A 26,547-nucleotide genomic window follows, 5' to 3' on the forward strand; every position below is an offset into this window, starting at 1 on the left:
CATTGAGATTTTCTTTAGGTCAACAAAATTGACCAAAAGATTGGTTTTATGTTCAGTCCACTTAAATTTGTAAAAACAAGTACGTTAATCAATTGATTTGTGTTGTGAAAACATGAAGGAATTGTTTGGAACCCAGCTCTTTTTTTGCAGTGTGTATAATATTGCAAAACAGCTATCCGGCATGTTGGCTTAAAAAAAAAAAATCACTCAAGTAATCACTAAACTTATGATTCGCAATCAGCAGGAAATATTATTGTTTTGCCCAACAGGAAGGCCTTCCCCCTTAATGTCATGACTATCACATGAAAGCAATCAATATATGCGCCAACATTGTCATTAATGTGTAAGGGATATGAGCAACTCTTGTTTAAGTAGAGAGAGAAAATCACAGTGATTAGTAGACAGAGAAAAATCTATCTAGTGCACCTGTTTGAGCGCCTGTGTTTTTGGAGTCATGGGCATTGTCTTTTTCTGGTTCTTTGTCTACAGATAACAGCTGTAGATCAGATCTTTGTAAGTCTCAAGGTATTCAGTCGCACTCCAAGCACTGTGGCCCCTGCAGCATAGCGGATCTCCCTTAGGATCCCGTTCCAGCAGTTCTCCTCCTCATCAAACCTGACAAGCAAATCACAAGTTCGGATCTCAACTTTACTTTCAAGTTTCACTGAAGCTGTTGTAGTTTGATCTAAACACTCACTTCCATATGTCGTTCATTTCAGTGGGCTCCAGCTTTTCTGTAGTCTCATTAGGCATCATAGCAAACCCACCGATAGCATATAAAAAGCCACCAAGTTCAACTAGGTTAAGAGAGCTTCTCTCCTGAGGGAAGTCCACAAACTCTGACCAGCTGAGTAGGGGACACACAAGTAAACAAAGTGAGTTAAACTGTCATTTGTGATATACAGTTGAAGTCAGAATTATTAGCCCCTTTTGAATTTTTATTATTTTTTTAAATATATCCCAAATTATGTTAAACAGAGCAAGGCAATTTTCACAGTATGTCTGATAATATTTTTTCTTCTGGAGAAAGTTTTATTTGTTCTATTTCATCTAGAATAAAAGCAGTTTTAATTTTTTTTATGAACAATTAAGGTCAAAATTATTAGCCCCTTTAAGCAGTTTTTTTTTGGGATGGTATACAGAACAAACCATCATTATACAATAATTCGCCTAATCACCCTAACCTGCCTAGTAACCAAATTATCCTAGTTAAGCCTTTAAATGTCACTTTAAGCTGTATAGAAGTGTCTTGAAAGATATCTAGTAAAATATGATTTACTGTCATCATGACAAAGATAAAATAAATCAGTTATTAGAGATAAATTATTATTGCTATTATGTTTAGAAATGTGTTGAAAAAAATCTTCTCTCCGTTAAACTGAAATTGAGGGAAAAAATAAACAGGGGGGCTAATAATTCAGGGGCGCTAATAATTCTGACTTCAACTGTATATGTATAATATGATTAGAAGTGTGACTTACGAGTTGCTAGCGATGTCATAGACCTCCACTGTGCTAGTCAGGCCGTTGTCAGTGACTCCAGTCACCACGTAGATTTTGTTTTTGTGAACAGCAGTGCCGAACAGAGAGCGGGCTGTTTTCATAGGTGCCAGATCCTTCCATTCAAACTTCGAGGGGTCGTAGACACACACTCTCCTCAGACATTTCCTGGATCATCATATTTGGTCACTTTATTTTGATGGCCCGTTTGTTGAATTGAAGTTACATTGCATCTGCATGCCAACTAATATTCATTAGATTATAAGTAGACTGTTAGGTTGGGGTTAGTGTAAGCTCACATGTACTTGCAAAGTTTCTTATAGTCAATTAAATGTATGTTGAAGGAACAGTAACAACAGATATTAAGCAGACAGTCTACTAATGGCCCGTTTCCACTAAGAGGTACAGTACGGTACGGTTTCTTTTGGTATGCTTTTATTGCCGTTTCCACTGTCAAAAGGCGTACTACATCAAACCGTACTGTACCATTTTTTCGGCACCCTTTCAAAAGGGATCAAACACGAGAAAGGGTACCAAAAGGTGGAGCTAGACTCGCAGGTAAATGCTATTGGTTTACAGAGAAACGTCATTCGCTTACGCAACAAGCCAATATGAAAACAAAAGAGCCGCCATGTTTAAAATACACAGCTGAGAGATTACAGCGGAACTATACATACATATAATAACGAGCCATGGTCGACCCGGGCTCAAACAAACCTTGTTGTCGTCTTGATGAACAGCAACAGTCCCAAAAAGAAGAGCAGATTTACCTTGTGCCCCGTAGTTTTTTACAAGGCAGTCTCGCGCGCATCTATATCTGAAATAATAAACTTCTTGAGCTGATGATAATAACGTGCGCTTGATTATTGACGTGCTTTTGAAACCCGATCCTGTCAGACACTGACAAACGCGAGAGTGAAGCGCGAAAAAACTAAGGAGAAGCCGGAAAAAAGGAGCACATTATTCTTTCAGCAAACGTGAACAAACTGCCATGTTTAACTGTTATCATCACTTTTTGGACCATTATGAACTCGGAATGACGGAATTACTCTCTAACAGAAGCTACATGTGCTGCTGAAGATTAAAGACACAGATGAGAGACTGCGGGCTATATTTTGTGTTGTTTATGAACTTAAATAAGGACTAAATGTATGCTGTGTGTAGTTTTTCTGTAGTTGGTAACATATCAGAGACTGTAAGGGTCTGTATGTGTTCATATATGTTGCATTTATTTATTCATTCATTTTCTTGTCGGCTTAGTCCCTTTATTAATCTGGGGTCGCCACAGCGGAATGAACCACCAACTTATCCAGCAAGTTTTTACGCAGCGGATGCCCTTCCAGCCGCAACCCATCTCTGGGAAACATCCACACACACATTCACACACATACTCATACACTACGGACAATTTAGCCTACCCAATTCACCTGTACCGCATGTCTTTGGACTGTGGGGGAAACAGGAGCACTCGGAGGAAACCCACGCGAAGGCAGGGAGAACATGCAAACTCCACACAGAAACGCCAACTGAGCTGAGGTTCGAACCAGCGACCCAGCGACCTTCTTGCTGTGAGGCAACAGCACTACTGCGCCACTGCCTCGCCTGCATTTATTTATTTAGTTTATATAACTGCAGGCGTTACAGTAGGCTGTTTCGCACTATCGATGATCTGCAGTTATAATCAAATCATGTTGATTGAAAAGTTAGTAATAACAGAAGTGTTTATGTGTATAAAGCATCTGTTTTTTGAGAAGTGCTTCTCATATGATATTTAAGCAACCTGTACAGCTTTACTGTAGACGTTTTCTCGAGTGAAAATGACATTGACTGAAACTTTCTGTCATACACCACGCCCACCAAAAGGGTATCCTTGGTAGTGCAAAAGCAAGCCTGATAAAGTTGACCTGTACCGACCCACACCGTACCGTACTGTACCAGTCAGTGGAAATGAGCCATAATACCCAAATGGACCATCAAAATAAAATGCTACCTCGTGTTTTATTATGAAAAGCAAGTAAAACAACATGCCATTTTGGCATTGTAAAAAAAAATCAGTTTCTTCACTCACTTGCTCTCAGTTTTCCCACCAATCACGTAGACCAATCCTTTGTGGGAAACGATTCCATGGCCATAAACTGCATAAGGAAGAGGGTCTGACTCTCCCCATTTGAATGACCTGCGTGAAAATTAAATGATCAGTAACTGACAGTGGTGGAAAGAGTACTGAAAAATCATATTCAAGTAAAAGTACCTGTGAAAGACTAATGCTTTTATATGCGATTTGTGCTGGTGTGTGTAAACGTAACATTCTGTAGTACATTTAGTTAGACTATCTGCCAATTTTCAGACTGTCTAAACAGTCTCTGGGTCCTTGTGTTTAAAGAAATTTTGCCATCTCTTTGAGCACTTTTTATTGCTTTCAAACATTTTGCTGCATTTATAAAGCACCCATGTATTGAGGTTGTTCAGTATGATGCAGTTTACTTTCTATGTGCAATTTAATTGGACAGGAATTGCAGGACTGATTTTTCTACTCAGCCAATCAACATAGAGAAGAAAAAATAAAGAAGTGACTGCAGGTGGAATGAAAAGTAGTGGAGTAAAAGTACCAATGCAGGAGAAAGAAATGTACTCAAGGGAAAGTATAAGTACACATTTTTTAAGCTACTTAGTAAATTACAATTCCTGAGAAAAACGACTCAATTACAGTCATTTGAGTATTTGTAATCTGTTACTTAGCACCACTGGTAATTGAGTCATGTCAAGCTGCATCCTATTGACCAGGGTTTTAATTTATAAGTAAGGGCAATGTAATGATAGTATTTAAGCAATGATTTACTAGGTCAAATATTGATTCAGTAGTGACAGCAGTGAATCGGTAACTTCTGGTCGATAAATACTGCTTATGCAAGCAACATACTGTGAAAAGCAGGAAATAAGGCATCTAAAACACTATGATCATGTCAAATCCAGCCTGCTGAGATACAGCATTTTTTTTAAAGTTTCCCTTAATCGTGTTGCTTGTGTGATTTTTTACACACTTTATCCAATCAGAAACAGGCTAAAGTGAGATATTTTTAAAAATACAACAAATATCTCTACATGATCTCATTGAGTCGTTCTGTTAATATATTAATCTATAAGTCTGATATATTAATCTATAAGTATAATCCTTGACCTGATTAATGTTTTGAGTGAAATTTATAGGCCTAATTCAACAACTAAAATCTAGCTAAAATAGCTAGCTTCTGAAAAAATAGAAATTGACATTTGCTTTTTGAATGCATGAACCTGACACCTGAAATACTATGAAACGCACTGTAAAAAAGCTTAAGTAACAATATTACATATTTCATGAATTCATTAAGTGATTATTTTGAGGAAGGCATTTATCTGTGAGATTGTGGGTTAATTTGATGCATTTTTCAGTTTTACATTTGGCCCAAGACTGAGTCACACTTTATTTTGATGTTACACTTTAAGTTATATTCAGTGTTGGTCAAGCTACTTGAAAAATGTATTGAGCTAAGCTATTAGCTACTCTACTTAAAATGTAGCTTGACTACACTAAAAGCTACCCTCTAGGAAGTGTAGCAAGCTAAGCTAAAATCTACATGGCAAAAGTAACTTAGCTACATCTAAGCCATTTTTGCAATTTTCATCTTTAAATGGAAGCAACTTAAATCCAAGTCAATCATATCTTAGAGATAAAAAACTGTTTATGAAACAGATAAGACATATAGCTCAGTTCAGTTATTTACTGTAAATAATTTGCTGTACCGAACAGAAACAAACTGGTATATACGAGCAAAAACAAAAATCCAATGAAATCAGGTGTTACACATTTAAAATACTATAGCATAGTAAAGTGAAATATTTAGGAATAATATTGTATATATATTTACAACTCTTCATTGATGAATTACACTACATAATGTAGTATAGTAACGATTATGAACTAATAGTAGTTACCATAGTATACTGTAAGCTTTACTGCAGTAAACTATATAGACCTCCTCTTCCTTAGTCACCTTTCACTCAAGCAAATTTCTCGCGTTACCCTAATTGGTTGGCAATGTCACTGACCAGAGCGAGAGGTGGCAGTAACACACCAAAAAGTTAGTTGTCGACCACCGAAAAACAGGAAGAAGAAGAAATCGTCATTCTCGTCATCATATGGATTTATTTTCATCGGCTAGACACCGGCCTCACAGCTGCCTGAATGTTGTTGCTGTCACTTATTAAGCCGCGATGTAAAGATATAGCTTGTGTTGATGCTATTGCGCTACTTGACTAAAAAAATAGCTTAGCTACAGAAAAGCTATTTGATTTAGAAAGTAGCAACGCTACTGCCACGGTACTGAGAAATGTAGTTAAGCTAGTAGCGTCACTACTTATAGTGACGCTACTGCCCAACACTAATTACATTGCATCTACACTCTTAGAAATATAGGTACGCAAGCTATCACTGGGGTGGTACCTTTTCAAAAGGCACGCATTTGTACTTAACGGGTCCATATTGATACCTCAAAAGTATATATCAGTAGCTACATTTTTTAATTGGAATATATTTTTAGTTTTTAGGTGTACGAATATGTACCCTTGAGGTATTAATATGGACCTTGTAGGTACAAATTTGTACCTTTTGAAAAGGTACCACCCCAGTGGCAGCTTGCGTACCTTTATTTCTGAGAGTGTACATGCCAGCTAATTCTCATTAGATTATAAGTAGACTGTTGGAGTTAGGGTTAGGGTTATTGTAAGTTTACATGTACTTGCTAAGTTTTTTTAAGTCAGTTAAATGTCTGTTGAAGGAGCAGTATCAGCAGATATTAAGCAGACAGTCTACTAATACTCAAATGGACCATCAAAATAAAGTGTTACCCAAAACTGTTACTAACAGTCATTTGCAAAATCATCTGTGTGCACTCACTGTCTGTCGTAGATCATAACAGAATCCAGTGCACGCTCTCCCTCCTTCAGCTCTTTTCCTCCAACCACATAGATGGAGTTCTCAGCCTCCACCAGGCCGAACAGACAGCGAGGGTTTGGGAGTGACGGCATCCCTAGCCATTCAGAGCTCATGGGATCAAACTGAGGGATAAAGAAAACTCAAACACATCAATCCTTCCTCATGTTATTTTTTTTTGATTCCTTCAACACAATCCATTGGGAACGTTCGTCATGCATGAGGAAAGTTTGTCACGCTGGCATATTAAAAACATGACTCAAAGCTTTAACAGCTGTCCTGGAGCCAACTGGACCCTCAGGGTTGTTCCCACAGAGGTATTTTAGGAACCACAAATTCATGATCACTGAATCATTCATTTGTAACATATTTAGCAACATTAGCAAGACATGGGGATCCTACCTGAAGAAAGTATGAACTGAAGGGCTGATCTTTGTTCTCCTCGTTGTATCTCAGACCTCCAACGACAAAGATCTGATTTTCCTTCGTCACAAGACTGCAGTGGTTCTTAGGGATCTCTGTGGATGAAGATGCCACAAAGCACTCGTTTGCACCAACATCATACGCAACAGTTCCTGCATCGTTAATCATCAATATAAGGTCCGACTGAAACATCCCAAAACGTGGGTTGTCATTTAGGATCCCTGGCAGCAAACCGTCCTCATCGTCATCGTCAGACTCAAACTCAGCAGACTTCCCTTCCTTCCTGTGTGATGACCTTTTGACCCTGTGAAGCAGTCCTTTCTGTGCATCCTTAATTAACTGGAGTTCCTTCTTGAGCTCCTGATTGGTCCTAATCAATCGGTGCCCCTCGACTTTCTCTTTAAAGTAACTTGTCGGCATGAGACGGAAACGTACACAGTGTAGAAGTTCAGGTAGTTCTTTAGTTCTCTCATCTGTGTCGTACTCCACCCAGTCCATGAGAGATTCAAAGACAGACTCTTCTCGCTCCACATTCAGGGAGTCACATGTGATGATCGCAGCCAACTCACTGGGACCCAACTGATGGAAGTCTTGGTCTCTGATGATCAGGAGATACCGGTCGCAAATGAAGTCCCGTGCCTCCATGGCCAAACGTGGACAGTCCAGCAAGAGTCCCAGCCTGAAGATAGCCAGACAGTTACTGAGAACCAGCTTTTGCTGGAGATACGACACACACACGCTAAAGATCGATGGGATCTGATACATGTTGGCCGCCATGAAAATGTCCTGGACGTTCTGCTCTGTTAGATTGATATCCGAGGTGTAAATGTACCTCAGGATCATTCCCATGACGCCAGGTTCGATGTCCTTTAGAACAATCTCCCGCTTTTTGCTCTCCTCCAGGTCTGACAGGAACATGGCTTTGAAGTATGGGCTGGTAGCGGCCAGCACTAGCCGATGGCAAGGAAACTCTTTGTCCTTAATCTTCAAAATGCAGTCCACAAACTTGTTTGCGTCCAGGAGATCACAGAGTCCATCTTGTAGGAGCGTTTGCTGGTACATCCGTGGCTCCGTCACCGGGTCCACTGACATGGAGGCCATCTTGTTATGGATTGAGGTGGTATTCCAGCAGGAGGGAGGGGTGTCCTGGTCCTCTCCCACTACAGAACTGAACTGACTGTATTAACACGAGGACTCTAAAAGAGAACGGGAAGTGGAGGATGTGCCACACTGGTATGGCCTCTATCCTCAGCTGTCTCAAGCTATCAGCTACTGTCTGTCAATCTATATATAGAAATGCGCAAATGAGCCACACTTAGAGCCTGAAATTCAAGCTGTCCCTTCCTTCCCCCCATGCCAAACAGATCACGCCAACAGCTGACAAGTTGCTCACTGGGACTATTAAGTTGTAGATCTTATGGAGAAAGATAGTAGAGTTTTTCAAGATGGTTGTGACAACAACTTGATAAGAAAACTATAAAGAGACACAAAAGAAACATCAGATTTGGTTCGCAATGAGATAAAACAGAAGCAGAGCTGCCTGTTGTTTTGGGATTTAAAATGTTCACCTAGTGGAGCCCTCTAGTGGAGGCACATCCCTTTGCATCAACTCATACAAACTAGTAATGCTAACATTGAATAAAAAAAAACTGCTTTAATTTTATTAGAGAGGGGAATATGCTGCGGCAAGATTTAACCTGCTCAGTGAGCACATCAGTTGTTCACAGTGCCAACAGAACATTTTGTACATGTAGTTTTGGCAAGTTTTCCTAATTTGAAAAGTATGAAAAGGAATGGTTAAAACACAAAAAAAAAAATGCACTTAAACTCTCTTGATTTTTCTTTTGCATTTTAGTAAACAGATCTTTTTGACAAACTGTAGTGTGAAAAAAATTAATACTCTAAAATATTTTCTTCTTTAAAAAATTTATCCAATGGAAAACATCCATGCCAAAATATGTCAAAATAGAACCTATATATTTTCAATAGTATTTATGGGTGATTCCAGAACTGTGGCTAGATCAGATAAACCTTCTATTATTATTCAAAACAATTTACACTACTAAATATTTACACATAATTAAAAAAAATACAATCTGTGTCTGTCCCTACATTCTAATTCCAACTCATTCAACTCTGTAACATGGGTTATAAAAAGGCACAGTAATCTTTGAAGCAGTAATAGAAAAAAACATGTGACTTGCTCCAAGTGATTTTACTTCCTCTGATGAGAAACTTCATAAGACAATGAGGCATGACATTATTATACTCTCATTAATTTCTTTAAAAAAAATATGTAGGACACATTAACAGTAGGTTTATTATTTCAACTCTGTTTTTGTGATATTTTGTACATTTCTCATTCACTTTTTAGAGGTTAGCATCTTAAAAATATATAATTTTTAACATTTAAACATTTTGCATTATTTTACATTCAGAATTTGGCAATTCAGTTTACAATTACATATAAATTACACGTTGTATCTAATTCCAGTTTAAGAAAAATGATGTACCTGCAAATCTGGAAGGAGTCATATGAAGACAAGGAAAGTCAAATTTATACTACTTCTTATACTGAAAAAAAATATCTAAGGAGACTGAAAACTAGGAGGTAATTGTGTGCTGATAACAGCATGGCAGACCCACAGTATTCATCAGCGTATATTTTAAGCCCATTAATCAACTCAAATCTCTAGTGTGGCACTCAAAGCTGGATGTAGGACAAATCCTAATAGGGCAATGTGTTTACACTGTCTCATCTGCGAGAGTGTGATGTGAGTAACAGAAAGTTGAATGTGGAGATGTGACTAAACTGTGTGGTCAGAAATGGTTAAGTAAAATTAACCTGTGTAAAATAAAATGCTAACTAGTTTTAATGGACATTGTAAATATGTTGTTACGTATGGGTTATTATAAAGTAAAACAATAAAAAACATACTTAAAGTAATATAAATTAGTATATAACAAAATAAAACATTATAAAGTTAATGCCAATGCAACATTTCCCATTTAATTTTGTGTAATATGTTACATACTAAAATAAGTTAGTATATAAATATATATATATAGTATATATATAGTATATAAAAGTAATATAAACACTGCAAAACCCAAAGAGTTAAGGTAACCCAAACCATTTGAGGAAATCGATTGCAACAAACCATTTAAGTTCAAAAACTAATTCTAATGAGTACTCAACTGTGAACTCAACTGAGTACTGTAAAACTACACTCATTTCATTTGATAAAGCTGACTGTTGAGTTTTACTGTGCTTAAATTGCTTCGTTTACTCAAATGGAGTAACCTCACATTACTCATTAGGATTCATTTTTGAACTTTAATGGTTTGTTGCAATCGGTTTCCTCAAATGGTTTGTGTTACCTTTACTTTTGGGGTTTTACAGTGCAATGAAACCCAATAAATGAACAGAACTCAAACCAATTGAGTACTGTAAAACCTAATAAGTTTGAGGAAACTGATTGCTACAAACCATTTGAATTGAAAAAACAAATCTGAGTTCTGGGAACTTACTCCATTTAAGCTGAAGTAATGAGGTATTTTATTACTTTCAGTAAATTTTGAGGTAACTTCACTCATTTTATTTGATAAAGTTGGCTTTTACTGTGTACAAATAAAAATAAATAAAAGGACAAAACTAATAATTAACTTAACCTTAACATCACATTAAAAACTTAAAACTTAATTGAAACTGAAAAAAAAATGATTATCAAAATGCAAAAACATTGCTATAACCTTATAAAAAATATGAAGAAAGATGGAAACCAAAGACCACCCTGAAAATGTTGTACATTTTTCTTTTTATTGTTCAATATATTATTTATTCATAAAATATTTGTCAAGCCCATCCTTTAAATAGTCATATCCACTTAAAATATAAATAAAAAATGCACTTGTTGGTTAGTCTGTGCAAGATTATATCGTTGTACAGGTTTGCGTTTGGCTACAGCAAGTGCACTTCAGAACTATTCACAGTTAAAAAACATCTTGTGTTTTTAAAACAGACTTGTGCAAAGCAGTGACCATAGTGACGGCACTGCATCGGTCTGGCATGAAAGCTCAGGGACAGAATTAACAAGAGGGACCTCAAGAGCTGGATCCGATTCAATGACCTCTATGTCCTTTACTCGGCCTTGGGTTTGCCAGCCTCTGGGGGCGGCACTGGTTCCGGATCATCCAGCAGAGCCTGCTTTCGCTCTCTCTCCTTTATCAGCTGCACACCACAGTAAGTCACAAACAGCACCGATAGAGTGGACAAGGGGAAGCCTGAGGGAATCACAAGGGTGCTATTATTTTCAGTGTACTCTCCTTGCTTTTCCCCATTCCTTAAGCGGGTTTGCAGTTAATGAACTTTGTTTTACATCGATTCATATGAATGCAAATTTTAGGTGATTTTCCTTTACAGTGGAGATCAAATTTAGAGAACAACCTACATTATAAGAAGTAGCCATAAAGGTGTCAGAAAGATTCAAATCAATATGCTGTGTGTTTAATATAACGTAATCGCCCTAGGGGTTACAAAAAAATCGAAAGACTGATGGCTTTTTATTTGCATGTTGTTTTATTGTAACAATTAACTACTTTTTTTCTTCTTCTGTCAGTTATGGATAAAATATGGTAATTCTAATAGTTTAATAAAATTAATTATATTTTTGAGCAACCCCCCTCCCCCTTATTGTCCCCCGACCTCCACTCTGGAAACCATTGCCCTAAAGGTATAATGTCTACCTGTGTGATACAGAAGTGTACCTTTTGAAAAGGTACCACCCCAGTGACAGATTTTGCAGGTATAAAAACATAAAAAAATGAAAATTAATAATAATAAGCACCTCTGGCTCGATAATTTGGTGTGATGAAGAAGATGCATTAAGATTAATGTTAAGTTGCTTGTTTCATTGGTGTCTACATCTAAAAGCTGCATGTAAGTGTGTACATGTAAGTGTAGACAGGAGGGAGAAAAATTACAGATCAAACAGGATTCGATGGTGAATTTGATTTCACTTAATTTTGTTTCATAGCTTGGTATTTCTGTTTTTGTTAAGCACCATCTAACATCAGGGAGTGATTTCGCACATCATTTCTGTTTATCGCTGGTGAAGATCGCTAGTATATAGACAGTCTTGGGGAAAGTTACTTTTGAAAGTCATGCATTATTGAATTACTCACCAATAAAGTTACTACTTGCATAACTTAGTAACTTTTTATGGAAAGTAATGCATTACGTTTTTTTTTTTTGTTGTTGTTACTTTTTCATACCTGCCTGAGGCTTAATCTATTTCAGAACTTGCAGGGTATTTTCCATTTTCCTTTTTTTTTTAAATCGAGGAGCGACACACTGTTTAACTTACACCTTAATTTGCCTTTGATAGTTTTAGAGAAATTCCTGATGCTATACATGTCATTTATACAAATGAATTAAAGTTAAAAGCACTGTGTTTGCTACTTTTGTATTTTTGTCCTATTAGTTCAGTAATATCACTGTCCATTGAGACTATAATCCTCTTCCACCTGTTCAAAAATAATGAGAATACTTCCATCATGTAAGGCTCTGTTATCCAATGTAATTACACAATTTTTAATTCAGAAATTTATTTTTTAGGTGAATTAATTAACCTAAGAAATTGAGAAAGAAAGAATTGTTGTGAATTAGCGCCCCTAGCAAGATGCCAGACTGAGCAAGATGACTCAATCTGCCACTGGCATTACCCCCAACACTGAATATGAATGCCAAAAAATGTGAAAAAATGCTGATCATCAGCATAAGCATTGTGTGTGAGCCTTGAAGCAGGAGGTGAAATGTCATAGTTTGGGTGATGTTTTCTGCAGCACGAGTTGGGCGTCTAATGAAGCTGTGAATGCCGATGTTTATTAGAAGCTCCTTTCTCTGTGTTCATCCTACAATCACCCAACAATAAAAATAATGAAAAGGCCATTCCAGTGTCCTGATTTAAACCTGATTGAACATTTCCAGAAAACCATTGAAGGCGATGTTATGGCTAAGAAACTACAGTCAGTTAACTGTGGAAGAGACTAAAGGAGAGCAGATAAGGTCAAAGCAGAGTAGTGAGAGACCATTGATGTCCAGTTTAAATACTGCTGTAAATTCAAAATTTGTTTAAATCTTTGTCTAAATCTTTCTTTGTACAATGACCATAAAATTATGTCGTTGTTTTTTTAAGTGTTATGGTTATTTTTAGACTGCATAATTTAATGTGAATCAATGAATTAATTGTTAGAAACATGTTCTGTAAATTTGATCTCCACTGTATATACTGTATGTAATTTGCACATATATAAAAATGCACAATATATGATTCCACCTACTTTTCCTTCAGTTTTCATTATATAATGACCTAAAACAAAACCCTTACCTTTAAGAAGCAGTCTCTTAGCAACTAGCTGAGCAAAATCCAGACTGTTCAGCGCCAGGACATTGTACAGAATGATTTGCCAGAAGTTAATAGCATTAAACAAGCCCCTGATGCGGCGTGACATCGCCTCAGACATAAGATTATTCTGGAGAAAAAAATAATATTATCTTCTCATTGTAGGCAAATGCTGTTATTTTACTATCAGTGAAATGCAGGCTATCAGGCGTTTCAAAGAGAAAGATTTGGTAGTGTAATGATGAGGCTCAAATGATTGTCTATTTGTTTTGTGGATGTACTGAATCTTACCTCAATGGTGGAGAATGGTGGCAGAGAAAATAATTTAGCAACCCACAGTTCAAAGTTTAGGCCAAAGCAGTTAAAGAAAGACCAGATATAAACTATATCACAGGGTCCGAGCCACAGGGTTGTGACAGCAAAGGTGCAGATAGTTGCGAGAAGCTCCTTGATGATTGAATCGTGGTTTTCTCCAATATAGTCATAGACATATCTTTAACAAAGAACAGATGATGTATGTTATAAAGATTGATTAGACTATTTTTATAGCAAAGTGTATTAAAAAGATGCATGAGATGATGCGTGACCCTTGACTACAAGTCTTATGTTGCATAAGTATATTTTTGCTAATAGCTAGTCAAAATTATTGATTTATGCCAATAGATGAATAAAATATTACGTAAAGATCATGCTCTATGAAGATACTTTGTAAATTTTCTACAGTGACTATATCAAAACTTGATATCTTAAATAGGAGTAAGCATGGCAAAGAACTTCATTTGGAGAACTAACATAAACAGTGATAGCTACCATCCTTTTCGTAAGACCCGTCTTTTTTACCCAAGCGTTCATATGACTAGATTTTTATATTTTTATTATTTGCTCTTTTGTTGATGCTTGTGTTTAAACGAGTTTCTTTCATTCAGTCATTCATTTTCTTTTCGGCTTAGTCCCCTTATTAATCTGGGGTCGCCACAGCAGAATAAACCGCCGACTTATCCAGCACGTTTTTACGCAGCGGATGCTCTTCCAGCCGCAACCCATCTTTGGGAAACATCCACACACACACTCATTCACACTCATACACTATGGACAATTTTAGCCTCCCCAATTTACCTGTACCGCATGTCTTTGGACTGGGGGGGAGAACCGGAGCATCCGGAGGAAACCCATGCGAACGCAGTGAGAACATGCAAACTCCACACAGAAACGCCAACTGATCTAGCCAAGGCTCGAACCAGCGACCTTCTTGCTGTGAGGCGACAGCACTACCTACTGCGCCACTGCGTTGCACAAACATGTTTCTATTATTTATTAATACTTGCGAAGATTTATGTGTTGTTTATGAATCATTACAATTTTTTTACATGTATATTGTAAGGCAAAATCCACACAGAAATGTCAACTGACACAACCAGGGCTCAAACTAGCGACCTTCTTGGTGTGAGGCGATCATACTGTGCCACTATGACACCCAAGGTGCCATTAAGTAAATAAAAAAGTTTTTTTTAACTCCCAGATCCTAGATTTTAAAATAGTTTTATCTCAGCCAGATATTGTCCTGCCTTAAACTGTAATAAAATTTGTTATTTGGGAGCTGGGGTGCCGAAAAAAAAAAACGGCCATTAAATCACAGCAATTTACCACAAAATAACGGACATTAAATTGCAAACATTTACCGCAAAATAAAAGGCATTAATATCCAGAAATTTATCGTAAAATATAGAGTGTTAAATTACAGAAAATTACTGCAAAATAACAGACATTAAATTATAGAAATTTACTGGTAATTTAAATTTAAGGTAATTTCAATAATTTAACGTTTGTTATTTCAGTAATTTAACGGCCGTTATTTTACTTTTTTTTCGGCACCCCCGCTGCAGGAAAAAAAAACAACTGTAAAATAACAGCTGTTAAATTACAGAAATTTATTGTAAAATAACGGACATTAAATTCCAGAAATTTATTTTAAAATTATGGATGTTAAATTTGCCACAAAATAATGGACATTAAATTGCAAAAATTTACCGCAAAATAAAGGACATTAATTTTCAGAAATCTATCGTAAAATAACGAATATTAAAGTACAGAAATTTATTGTAAAAAACAGACATTAAATTTAGAAATTTACCAGTAATTTAAATTTAAGGAAATTTCTTGTAATTTAACATCTGTTATTTTACGGTAAATTTCTGTAAATTAACAGCTGTTATTTTACTTTTTATAATTTAAATTATTATGTTTTTTTTGGCTGCTGGTGTGCCAGAAAAAAAGATAAAATAAAGACCATAAAAAAAGTAAAATAATGGATTTTTTTACAGTGTACAAGCCATACATTAATGTAAAGCTTTCAGGTGATGTATACAGCTAATTATTTTCATTAATTACAGTTATGACTGGTTTTGTGGTCCAGGGTCACAAATGCGAAAATTATTTGCTCACTTGCAAAGCCAGTCATTAATTCCTCTGTCAAAGTGTCTGAAAAAGATAACATCAGAAGAAACTGTTATCATGATGTGGTCTGACATACATGAACTGCAAACTATGGCTCTTATACAACAATACTTACGTTTCAGCAAAGACATAGAGCATCGTGATGCATTTAGGAGGCTGAGGAGGGTCAAGATGGTCCAGTCTGGACACAGTGTTAATAACACCAAACATGACAGCTGCCTTCACCCAGTCATACACCAGATTAGAGTACGCCAAACCAGCTGAAAAGCAGATTAATAACATTAGTGAATAAAATAAAGAGAAAAACACTTGTAATGTCAAACAATTGTGTCAAACTGACCCAGAGACCAGTCAGACAATTGCTTCAAAAGCTTCAGATCACCAGGGATGGTCAAAATGTACAAGAAATGGAAAAAGACATCCACCACCAAAATAGCCCCAAGGTGCACCAAAGCATGAATGGTGATGTTCCACATTTCTCTTTCTTTACGGGTCAAGTTAGGGTTGTTAGCCTGAGAAAATCAGATTATTACAATGCACACTTAACCAGAGTCACACTATCAACACTATTACGGTTATGCATTCTGTTTTGTATAAGCTATTGTAAGGGAAAGTATCCTGTTGTCATTGTAAAGAACTCACCTGCTCATGGAATCGATCGAAGGTCATGACAGGTCCGAAGAAGAAGAAGGGGAGGTAGAAGTTGTACTTAATCAGATCCATGAAACTGTAGTTACCGTCTTTCTTCTCACAGTTCTCTAAGGCAAAGCTCATACAGCGCATGATTGAGAAACCACAGCCTCCATAGAACAAGATGTCTTGCAGATCAAACGAGCCTGTCACAAAACCTTCCTGTAACACAAGCAAATGAAGAGAATGAAAAATCTTTCCATGCGCATAGCAGATGAACACAGGGATTTTTAGACTGGTTTCATATTAGTAATTAAAAAAATACAAAAATTATGAAGACAGTTGGGTGACACGGTGGCACATTGGGTAGCACTTTTGCCTCACAGCAAGAAGGTCGCTGGTTCGAGGCCAGGCTGGATCAGTTGGCATTTCTGTGTAGTGTTTGCATGTTCTCCTCTTGTTCGTGTGGTTTCCTCCGGGTGCTCCGGTTTCCCCCACAGTCCAAAGACATGCGCTATAGGTGAATTGGATAGGCCAAACTGGCCATAGTGTATGTGTGGGTGTAAATGCAAGAGTTTACTAGTGCTGGGTTGCGGCTGGACGGGCATCTGCTGCGTTAAACATGTGCTGGAAAAGTTGGCGGTTCATTCTGCTGTGGAGACCCCTGATGAATAAAGGGACTAAACCGAAAAGAAAATGAATAAATGAATTAAAACAGTTTTTTAAAGTGTAATAACAACACAAAGATGAAAAGTTTTCCAAGCTTCTAATAAAAGGTACACAAGTGTAAAGTATAAGGATGTAACGGTATCAAAATTTCACGATACGGTAATACCTCGGTGTGAATGGCACGGTACGGTATTTATTGAATCATTTAAAGGAAAAACAAAACTACTGAAGAGACTCAAAAAAAGTGCTAGAATGTTCAGGTTACCTCAACACTGAACAGATCAATGACATACAAATTATCTATCTGTAAACTTTCAAACAGGAACTTAAATTATTCAATTTTAATAACAAAAAATATTAAACCATGTAAAAAAAAACACCACTCGAAAGGACAAGCCATGAGTGAGATAGAGGTCTCTTGGTGGTACAAGTCAATGTCTCCATCAATCTGAGCAGTGTGCTGTGTTCTGCTGTCCCCTTGACTAAAAGAATCCCCATCATGTTAGTTATACTCCCCGACTTGTATTTCAGCACAGTCTGGCAGTGCCTGCATACCCTTTTTTTCTGTCACCTTTTCTTCTTTCTTGTTTCTTTTCAGAGAGAAACTGAAATGCTTCCACACATCTGATTTAAAACCCGCTTTAGGTTCGACCATTTTTAGATCTTTTTTTTTTGTCGCTACTAGCAGCACGCTCCATTTCTGCATTACTGGATCTGTAGCGACAACAGACCGCAAAGGATGATGGCCACGTCTGTGCTGATGAACATCGTAATTTCCGCTACCTCCCATTAACTCCATTCGCCTGAGCAAACTTTTTACCAAAAGACCTATGATTTTATTCAGTCACAACCACGGTAATATTGAAAGACATTGCTATGACGGTATTTACAATATTGGTACATCCCTAGTAAAGTACTATGATTTTGACAAAAGACACTTTTAAAAATGTGATTCAGTGTAACAATAATTTATATACAATGAAATATTTAGAAAATAATCATTTGATGACAATTAAAAGACTCAGAAAAGAGACTCACAAAAGCCAGTAACTCACGATTATTTTTCTTTTATGCCAAAAATCATTCATAATAAAGATCATGTTCAGTGAATATATTTTCTAATTCTTCTACTGTAAAATTAAATAAAGCAAAATAAAAATGTAATTTTTGAATAGTAACATGGTTTTGACTGCTTTAAATAAATTTTTTTAACCCTCAGATTACAGATTTTAAATAGTTTTCAAATATTGTCCTATCATATCAAAACCGTACATCAATGGAAAGCTTATTTATTCAGCTTTTTAGATTATATGACTGGTTTTGTGGTCCAGGGTTAAATTTATTTAATCTTCCATTCAAACATTATCGATCTGTCACCAAAACATTTTTAATCGTTCAAAATATAGCATTTTGTACGACAATTACTCATCATATTCTTCAGAAAAATAACTTGTTTTTTTAAATATCTGTAATGCTGTAATCTGTAATGCAGCAATATTCATTCTTTTTTCTTCAGCTTACTCCCTTATTTATCAGGGGTCGTCACAGCAGAATGAACCACCAACTATTCCTGTTATTATTTTACGCAGCAGATGCCCTTCCAGCTGTACACAGCAAACTGTACACAGAAATGCCAACTGACCCAGCCGAGACTCGAACAAGCAACCTTCTTGCTGTGAGGCGACAGTGCTAACCACTGAGCCACCATGACGCACTATGGAACAATATTTCATCCATATTTTAACACATCGTTCTTCACAAAGGTTATCTGAAATGTGATTTGCATTTCATGTGCTTTCATTTTAATAAATGTAATGCTGAATGGAAATGAAACATTATTTCATCTATATTTTGACAAATTATTTTTCACAAAGGTCATCTGAAATGTGCTATTGTGCCAAAGTGCTGTACATAAGACAGGATAAAAATAAAAAGACAGAATATAAAAACATAAAAATAAGGCAAGAGAAACGTCTGTAGAAATGTAAAAATGGCAGTAGAAAGAACTATTAAAATAATCTTAAAAGCCAAGCTAAAGCTTTCTTTGTAAACATTTGTAATTTTTACTTGACTCACATGCTTTCTTTAATTACTGATATTCACTGTCTTTCTTACCTGCCAGCCACTGAAGGGCTCCATTTTGAATGTTGCCAGGCTGGTAAGACCAGCCACAAAGCAGAGCCACTTCTTCTTGACGAGGGCAACGCTGTAGAGGACGATGCAGTGAGACAGGATGAGAGAGATGTATGTCCATCCCATAGTAATCAGGACAGCTAGAGCTCCATACATCATATAGATCAAAGATCTGTTCTGTGAGGTAAGAAAAAAAGTTGTTGTGGAAAAGCACATTTATTTAATCCAGCCGTCACACGCAACAATATTGTCCGGGTTTTAAACAGGTAAACAATAGAAATTATACTATTGTGCAGTATCAGCTAGAGTTGTAGCAGCACTAGTATTATTAATCAAAGAAAACACACAGGGTTACCTTGAATACAACTATTCCAGTCTTCTTTGACAGCAGGATGCAAAAACACAAATGTATGAAATATTTCATGCAACATTCATATTAGTACATTGTAAAAAAATTACATGATCAATAGTCATGAGTGACAGTATATGTTTTTAGTTCATTGTAACTTATTAAAAGGAGGTAATCGTGTTCTAACTTAGTTTTATAAGTTACGCAGGCTGTTTTAAGTCAGTTAAACATAATACAGTATAAGTTCAATCGACTCATAAGGTTAATTTGATATCATCTTAAAAATATAAGGCAACCAGGATTTTTTTACAGTGTATACATGCATTGCTAATATTAAAATGTGTTTATTTAAAGACTATTGGCCTAAAGCTGGTACATCAAATCATACAACAATCATAAAACTGCCACAAACAAATTGCAACAGCAAAACATTATGACTCTTAAATACTGAATGACCTGATCATCCTGCATCAGATGAATAATCATACAATACCTTTGGAGACAGCATTGAGCAGATCTTAGCAAAGATCACGTGACCGGAGAGGGCAAACAGGATATGGTTGCGGAAAGTGGTAAACCACATAACCCATTCAAAATCTGACACATCCTGAAGAGATGGAAGATATTAGTCACAAAAAGAAGATACAAATGCGATCTTGACCATTTTTTCAAGCAAAGTCTATTAAATGTACTTGCACACTTTGAGTTTCTGATGAATGAGTTATGAATGTTTCATGCTAAATTGTTTATCAAAATGTGTATATTCATGTTTACTGAAATTCATTTTCAAGAACATGTCTTGGGTGTGGAGAAAAGACTAAATGTACACTACCGGTCAAAAGTTTGGTGTCGTTTTTAGAAAATGATTCTGTGCATCAAGGCAGCATTTATTAAACATAAAAATAAATTGTTAAATATTCGTTAAAATTGTAAATAATAGCTTTAGCATTGTAGGTAGTTTCAAATGAAATTATTACTCCAGTCATTATTGTTTTTATTACTATTACCATTTATAATAATTATAATAATAATAATAATAATAATAATAATAATAATAATAACAACAACAGTATTAATTAGTATTAGAATGATTTCTGAAGGATCATGTGACTCAAGACTGGACTAATGAAGCTGAAAATTCATCTTAAAAATCTCTGGAATAAATGATTCAATTAAATAATAAACTAATTTTAAACAGTTATTTTATAGTGTAATAGCATTTCACTGTTTTACAATGTGTACTGTATTTTGATGAAATAAATGCAGCTTTGGAGAGCAGAAAAAGCTTATTTTTTAAAACATTTAAAAATCCTACTGACTCCAAACTTTTAACCAGTAACAAAACACACTAATATAACTTAATAGATATTATTTAGTCTTTAACGGTAATCAATACATAACCCAAATAATCAAAATAGAAATTTTAACAGTTTATTTTTACATCTTCATGGTAAAAATCTGGAACAAAAATGTGCATTTTGTTAGTCTTATAGTTGGCTATGTTGGCTTACAACACATTTTAAAGCATTCTCTGGAAGCCTTGTCATCAACAGAATAGTGGTTTAGCATGATTAAACACATGTAATTCACATAATATATGTAATTATGTTATACGTGCCATTCTTCTGCCAAAGTAGTGCCATCCTGGTTTGACATTCTCTCTAAATGCCCTCCTGTTTACATTTTCTGGAAATAAAAGGACAAAGAAACACAATAGCAGCAAAGTGCATTCAGGTGCAGTGTAAAAAAAAAAGAACATTTCAATATGATAGAACTACATTAGTAACTGTAGATGAAAGCAAACTCTGTAGACAGCTAATTATATTATATTATACTATATTATATTATATTATATTATATTATATTATATTATATTATATTATATTATATTATTTTATATTATATTATATTATATTATATTATATTATATTATATTATATTATATTATATTATATTTATATTATATTATAATTATATTATATTATATTATATTATATTATATTATATTATATTATAATTAAATTATATTATATTATATTATATTATATTATATTATATTATAATATATTATATTATATTATATCATATTATATTATATTATATCAAAAAATTGACATTAGATTCACTTGATTCACGAGCAAACAGAGTGAGCTCCAGAGCAGAATTTAATAGCATTACATAAGGTAAATTTTGCCAGCCTGTGTATTCAGAGGCTTCTATGTGATAATCCAGACTCTCAAATATATTTTGAGATTATAAAATGGTCCTGTAAAATCTGACAAATCTTTGTAAGATAATAAAAATTGCATAACATGTCTTATTTAGGCTCCAGTGTTGTTTAGGGTTATCAATGTGTGACAGTAACATTTAGACCATCGGCTAAACTGCTGTTTCTGTTTATGCACAGAAAAGTAGACATAATCAATGGAATCTTTAGAAAAGGCTGTGGCAGGACTGGTTTGATCCAGTATTCCAACATGGAGTTCAATAAACAAAACTGAAGGCTCTGATTCATAACAAACAAGTTCAAGCACACCTTTATTCATTGTTTTCTAGGTCATCCGTAATGAACGTGAACATTATAGTAAGGAAAAAGCAAGAGATAAAAATAAAGTGTACCACTGGAGGCCTCGATGATCCAGCTGGCTGCCCATAAGAGTGCAAGACCGAGGACAGCAGTGTAGATGTACAGTTCAATCCTGGGAAGGGCCGCCTTGATCCCCATGGTTAACCTTAAGAGAAGTCTGAACATTAACATCTGTTGACACTCACAATCAAATTATCCAAAGATCACTGAAGGAAATAAACACGGTACATACAATGAAAACTTACTGATTCTAGATAAGTTTACCCAAAAAAGGAATTGAGTCATGCTTAGATGTTGTGTTTATGACTTTTTTTCCTAACACAAATTATATTTTGAAGAAAGTTTTTTAACTAGTTGTAGAAAATACTGTGAATTTAAACCAGTTGCCAACATTTTTCCTTTGTGTTTAGCAGAAAAAAGAAGCTTGAGCATGTTTTCAATAAGTGGTGGTTGATGATGATGATGATGATGATGATGATGATGATGATGATGATGATGATGATGAGGATGAGGATGATGATGAAGTTGATGATGATGATGATGATAATGGTCATGAACACTTGGTAAATAGTTTTTTATTGTTCATCTGTTTGTCGTGAAATATTATATTAACCAATTATATTTGTTTTGGCAGTTACATGTCAAACGTCACTGACTCCCCAGTTTATCCACTGATCCGTCTCTTCTTTCAGACACTTTACAACCAGGTCAAATAACACTACATTAATAGTTTTTGGAATTTAATAATGTTTATTCATGCTACGTGTGAAATTTTAGCTCTAAAAAGAAAATAAAAAACATAATTAAATGCTGAAGCAACAGCTTACGAAGGTATACACTCAAAAGAATTGCTTTTGCTGCTTGTTCAAAATGAATGGTGTTTATGCACACTGACTTTTAATTCAGTCAGCCAGCCCCAGGTCGTCATGTTAATTTTCATCTCATACAAAAAGATCAGATTTTTTGTATTTAAAACTGCAATCTTCACTTCCCGGCTGAGATACGATATAAAGTGGATATCAGACCAAACATGAAGCACTGCATTAAATTTTATATTTCCACACATGGAAATTAATTTTAACCCAGTATTTTCAATGGAGTTTCTGCGCTGAACAGCAGCTAATGACGGCGCCTGAGTTTAAACAGTTTTTCGTCTATTTTTGTGCTTTCACAACCAAATGAATGAAGTCTATTTAACTGATTATATTTTAATTATATTACAACATCCATGCTGTAAAAGGATCCTTATGAAACATAAAACTTTCACCGAAAGTTCATAATTGGCTGAAAAACACTTGCTGTGTATATAGCCAACTAAAATAACACATTTTTTATGGAAGAACTTAATTGTTTTATGTTCAATCTACTTAAATTTGTAAATTTCTTAACTTGTAAACTTAAAACTTGTAAATTCTTTGTGAAATTTTTGTAGAAACTTAATCGATTTGTGTTGGGACAACATGAAGGTAAAATTGTGTAAAAATAATTGTGTAAAAACCCAGATTTTTTTACAGTGTATGGGCTGAGGAAAGTTTTCATCCAATGATATCAGGTGGCAAACATGTCCGGTCACAGAAGACTTTTTTGGGGTGCATATTATTATTAATAAACCTAAAAATAAGCATGTTCTGGGAGTAAAACTATTATGTTTATATATTTAATAGAGTAAAAAAAAGATAATACATTTTTTAAACAGTATTCATAATTTGCAAGTGACACTGTCAAAAGACATGGCATGGTTCTTGACACTCATATAACAAGATGTCTTACCAGCAGAACTAGTTTGTAAAATCCAATTCATAAAGAAGCAGTGGGTCTACAGTATATTTACATTCAACATCAGTGTAGCCTATAATGGTACAACAAAGGGATATTGGCAATTTTATCTCATATATGAGGATAAACTTTGTTTATATCTCATTTATATACGTCTTTTCCAGGACTCCAGCAGGCCATTTGTTGCCTTGAAAGAGCAACAAAGTACCTATAGTATTTGTTACTGTATCAACAGTGTGTCAAGTTTTAAAATCACCAAAGCTGTCTTTTTTCATCAGTGAAGACACTCACTAATTATAGGCTTTAAAGATCATCGAGTCTACATTTTACATGAGGACGCATGTTGTTTTGCGCATTTCACTACGATGCTAAGTAATCCATGTCCAATCACAACAGGGATAAAGGCTATACAACAAAAATGATCACATCCAGTCTAATTCTCAGAACTCAAGACCGTAAAAGCCAGTGACTTAAATGGGAGTGTCTGACTTCACAGCTCCGCAGAAACAGCACAGTCAGCTGCACCGTACAACCTCTTCCTATTTTAGCCCGAGCAGTTGCTCATGTACAGTGCGGCAGCTGCAGCGCAATGCGATCTCCCACACATCAGGAGATCCTTCGGGAGTCTGCAAAACCGGCCACTCAACTCCCCGAGGAGCCCTCTTGACTGTCAGTTTATTTCTTAAGTACATTTAATTAACTAACAACCCCTTGCTTCATTACAATCAGACTTGTATCGGTACAATTAATTCATAAACACGCAAAATCAAAGCCCTGGGGAATGTAAATGATGCTGCATAGTTCTAATCACCCACCCATACATGGGACTGTTTACAACAGCGCGTAGCCTACAGTAAGTACAGTAAATCAAAAGGAAGTGCACTTGCTCAGTACTAACCTTGTATCTGCCTTTCACAGCCGCTCAGATGTTTGAAGGCAGATGTCAGCCCCCGCAAAATTTGGAGAAAAAAAAAAGAAAGAAAAAGGGGGGTGAGTATGGGCTGCTCCCTAATACATCCGTCCCGGTGTGCCAGTGCCGATGGTGCACTGAGAGGCAGCAGAAGCTGGTGTGGATGTTGCGGGAGGGGGTGGACGGAGTGTATTTATAATCAGGACGGGAACTGCAGAGGGGAGGCACCAGAACTGTCCGTCAAGCAGGCGCACATATTCAAGGAGCATCGCTAAATTGTACAGGTGCGCGATGCCCGGATGCATGAGGAGGACTTGCTTTTGTTGTTGTCCATGGGATGGTGGATTTCTTGGCTGGTTTCTTCGGCAAAAACTTCAGAAATCTTTTAGGGATTAGGACTTGTACTTTTCTCACAAAAAATTAAGTCTTTTGATCTTGTTCTGCGACACGGTGGCGTAGTGGTTAGCACTATTGCCTCACAGCAAGAAAGTCGCTGGTTTGAGCAGGTCCAGTTGCCTTTTCTGTGTGAGTTTGCATGTTCTCCATGTGTTGGCATAGGTTTCCTCCGCGAGCTCCAGTTTCAGTCCAAATACATGTGGTATAGGTGAAATAAATAAACTTAATTGGCCACATGTGTGTGAATGAGTGTGTATGGGTGTTTCACAGTACTGGGTTGCAGCTGGAAGGGCATTCGCTGTGTAAATGCTGGATAAGTTGGCGGTTCATTCCGCTGTGGTGACCCCTGATAAATAAAGGGACTAAGCTGAAGAAAAATGAATGAATGGTCTTGACATACTTTTTAAGTATGTCTCTTGGTTCAGTCAAAACTTTCTAAATAAATTAATTATGTCTGGAAAATGTAAAGCAATCTCGCATTCACTAAAAATATGTTTGCTCATGCAGTTAAATTTGCCCTGATTTAAAAAAAAATAAAACTAAAATCTCATATTTTAGTGCCCACATATACATTTAAACAAGTGTTTTTGTAGGCTGACGATACAGTGGCGCAGTATGCTGTTGCCTCACAGCAAGAAGGTCACTCATTTGATCCTCGGCTGGGTCAGTTGACGTTTCTGTGGGGAGTTTGCATGTTCTCCCTGTATTTTCGTGGGTTTCCTCAGGGTGCTATTTCCCCCACAGTCCAAAGACATGCAGTACAGGTTAATTGGGTAGGCTAAATTGTCCGTAGTGTATGAGTGTAAATGAGTGTGTTTGGATGTTTTCCAGAGATGGGTTGCGACTGGATAGACATCCGCTGCGTAAAAACCTTGCTGGATAAGTTGGCGGTTAATTCCTTATGGCTATATTAAATGCAAGTAGAGTGTCTTCAAATAACCTTTGTAAAAATAAAATATAAAAATGTGGACAAAATGTTTTTTGCCTTTCAGTGTATCAGATTCATGTAGAAAAGAAACATAATTTTGACCTGTACTATGGGATGATAACTGGTTTCAAGGTTTACTGCAGTTTGGAAAAGTCAGAGATTTTAAGTTTTCTGTTATACCGTTTCTAAGGTACATTTTTTTATGTGTTGTTAAGAAAATTATTTTTCAAACTAATGGAGACAGCAGAAGTCAATGATTGATTTTAATAATTTAGTCTGAGGTGTTTACTGTTCACGATCGCCTCACAGCAAGAAGGGATCTGCTTCGAGCTGGGTTAGTTGGCATTTCTGTCTGGAGTTTGCATGTTCTCCCCATGTTCTCGTGGGTTTCCTCCAGGTGCTCCGGTTTCCCCTACAAGT

General features: G+C 36.0%; 2 protein-coding genes across 3 annotated transcripts; both read right to left on the minus strand.

Moving 5' to 3' along the window:
* Positions 1-424: 424 nt before the first annotated feature.
* Positions 425-8,032, minus strand: klhl40a (kelch-like family member 40a). The gene is given in 6 exon segments (NM_001128682.1): positions 425-615; positions 698-847; positions 1,482-1,667; positions 3,568-3,675; positions 6,433-6,593; positions 6,871-8,032. Coding segments are annotated over 6 exon segments (1,839 nt in total). The 5' UTR covers positions 7,993-8,032; the 3' UTR covers positions 425-503.
* A 2,660-nt stretch (positions 8,033-10,692) lies between these two features.
* On the minus strand, positions 10,693-24,971 carry hhatla (hedgehog acyltransferase like, a). 2 transcript variants are annotated; one of them, XM_087239048.1, is made up of 13 exons: positions 24,792-24,971; positions 22,150-22,262; positions 21,149-21,216; positions 20,024-20,137; positions 19,537-19,557; positions 19,164-19,358; positions 16,392-16,601; positions 16,090-16,261; positions 15,865-16,009; positions 15,738-15,773; positions 13,587-13,788; positions 13,281-13,425; positions 10,693-11,175 (listed from the first exon to the last, which is right to left on the minus strand). In XM_087239048.1, exons 2-13 carry the CDS (start codon positions 22,253-22,255, stop codon positions 11,033-11,035), a joined length of 1,557 nt encoding a protein of 518 aa, XP_087095174.1. In that variant the 5' UTR covers positions 22,256-22,262; positions 24,792-24,971; the 3' UTR covers positions 10,693-11,032.
* Between the last annotated feature and the right edge of the window lie 1,576 nt (positions 24,972-26,547).

Source organism: Danio rerio, chromosome 2, assembly GCF_052040795.2.
Source record: "Danio rerio strain M-AB ecotype USA chromosome 2, GRCz13ab, whole genome shotgun sequence".
In the NCBI taxonomy this organism is placed as follows: Eukaryota; Metazoa; Chordata; class Actinopteri; order Cypriniformes; family Danionidae; genus Danio; species Danio rerio.

Excerpts from the sequence above, each read along its gene's own strand:
- hhatla (XM_087239048.1), bottom strand. The coding sequence starts at position 22,255 with ATGGGGATCAAGGCGGCCCTTCCCAGGATTGAACTGTACATCTACACT. Across the intron at positions 16,602-19,163 it reads AGCCCTTCAGTGGCTGGCAG|GAAGGTTTTGTGACAGGCTC; the intron begins GTAAGAAAGACA and ends CTTGTGTTACAG. Across the intron at positions 11,176-13,280 it reads TAAGAGACTGCTTCTTAAAG|GCTTCCCCTTGTCCACTCTA; the intron begins GTAAGGGTTTTG and ends TGATTCCCTCAG.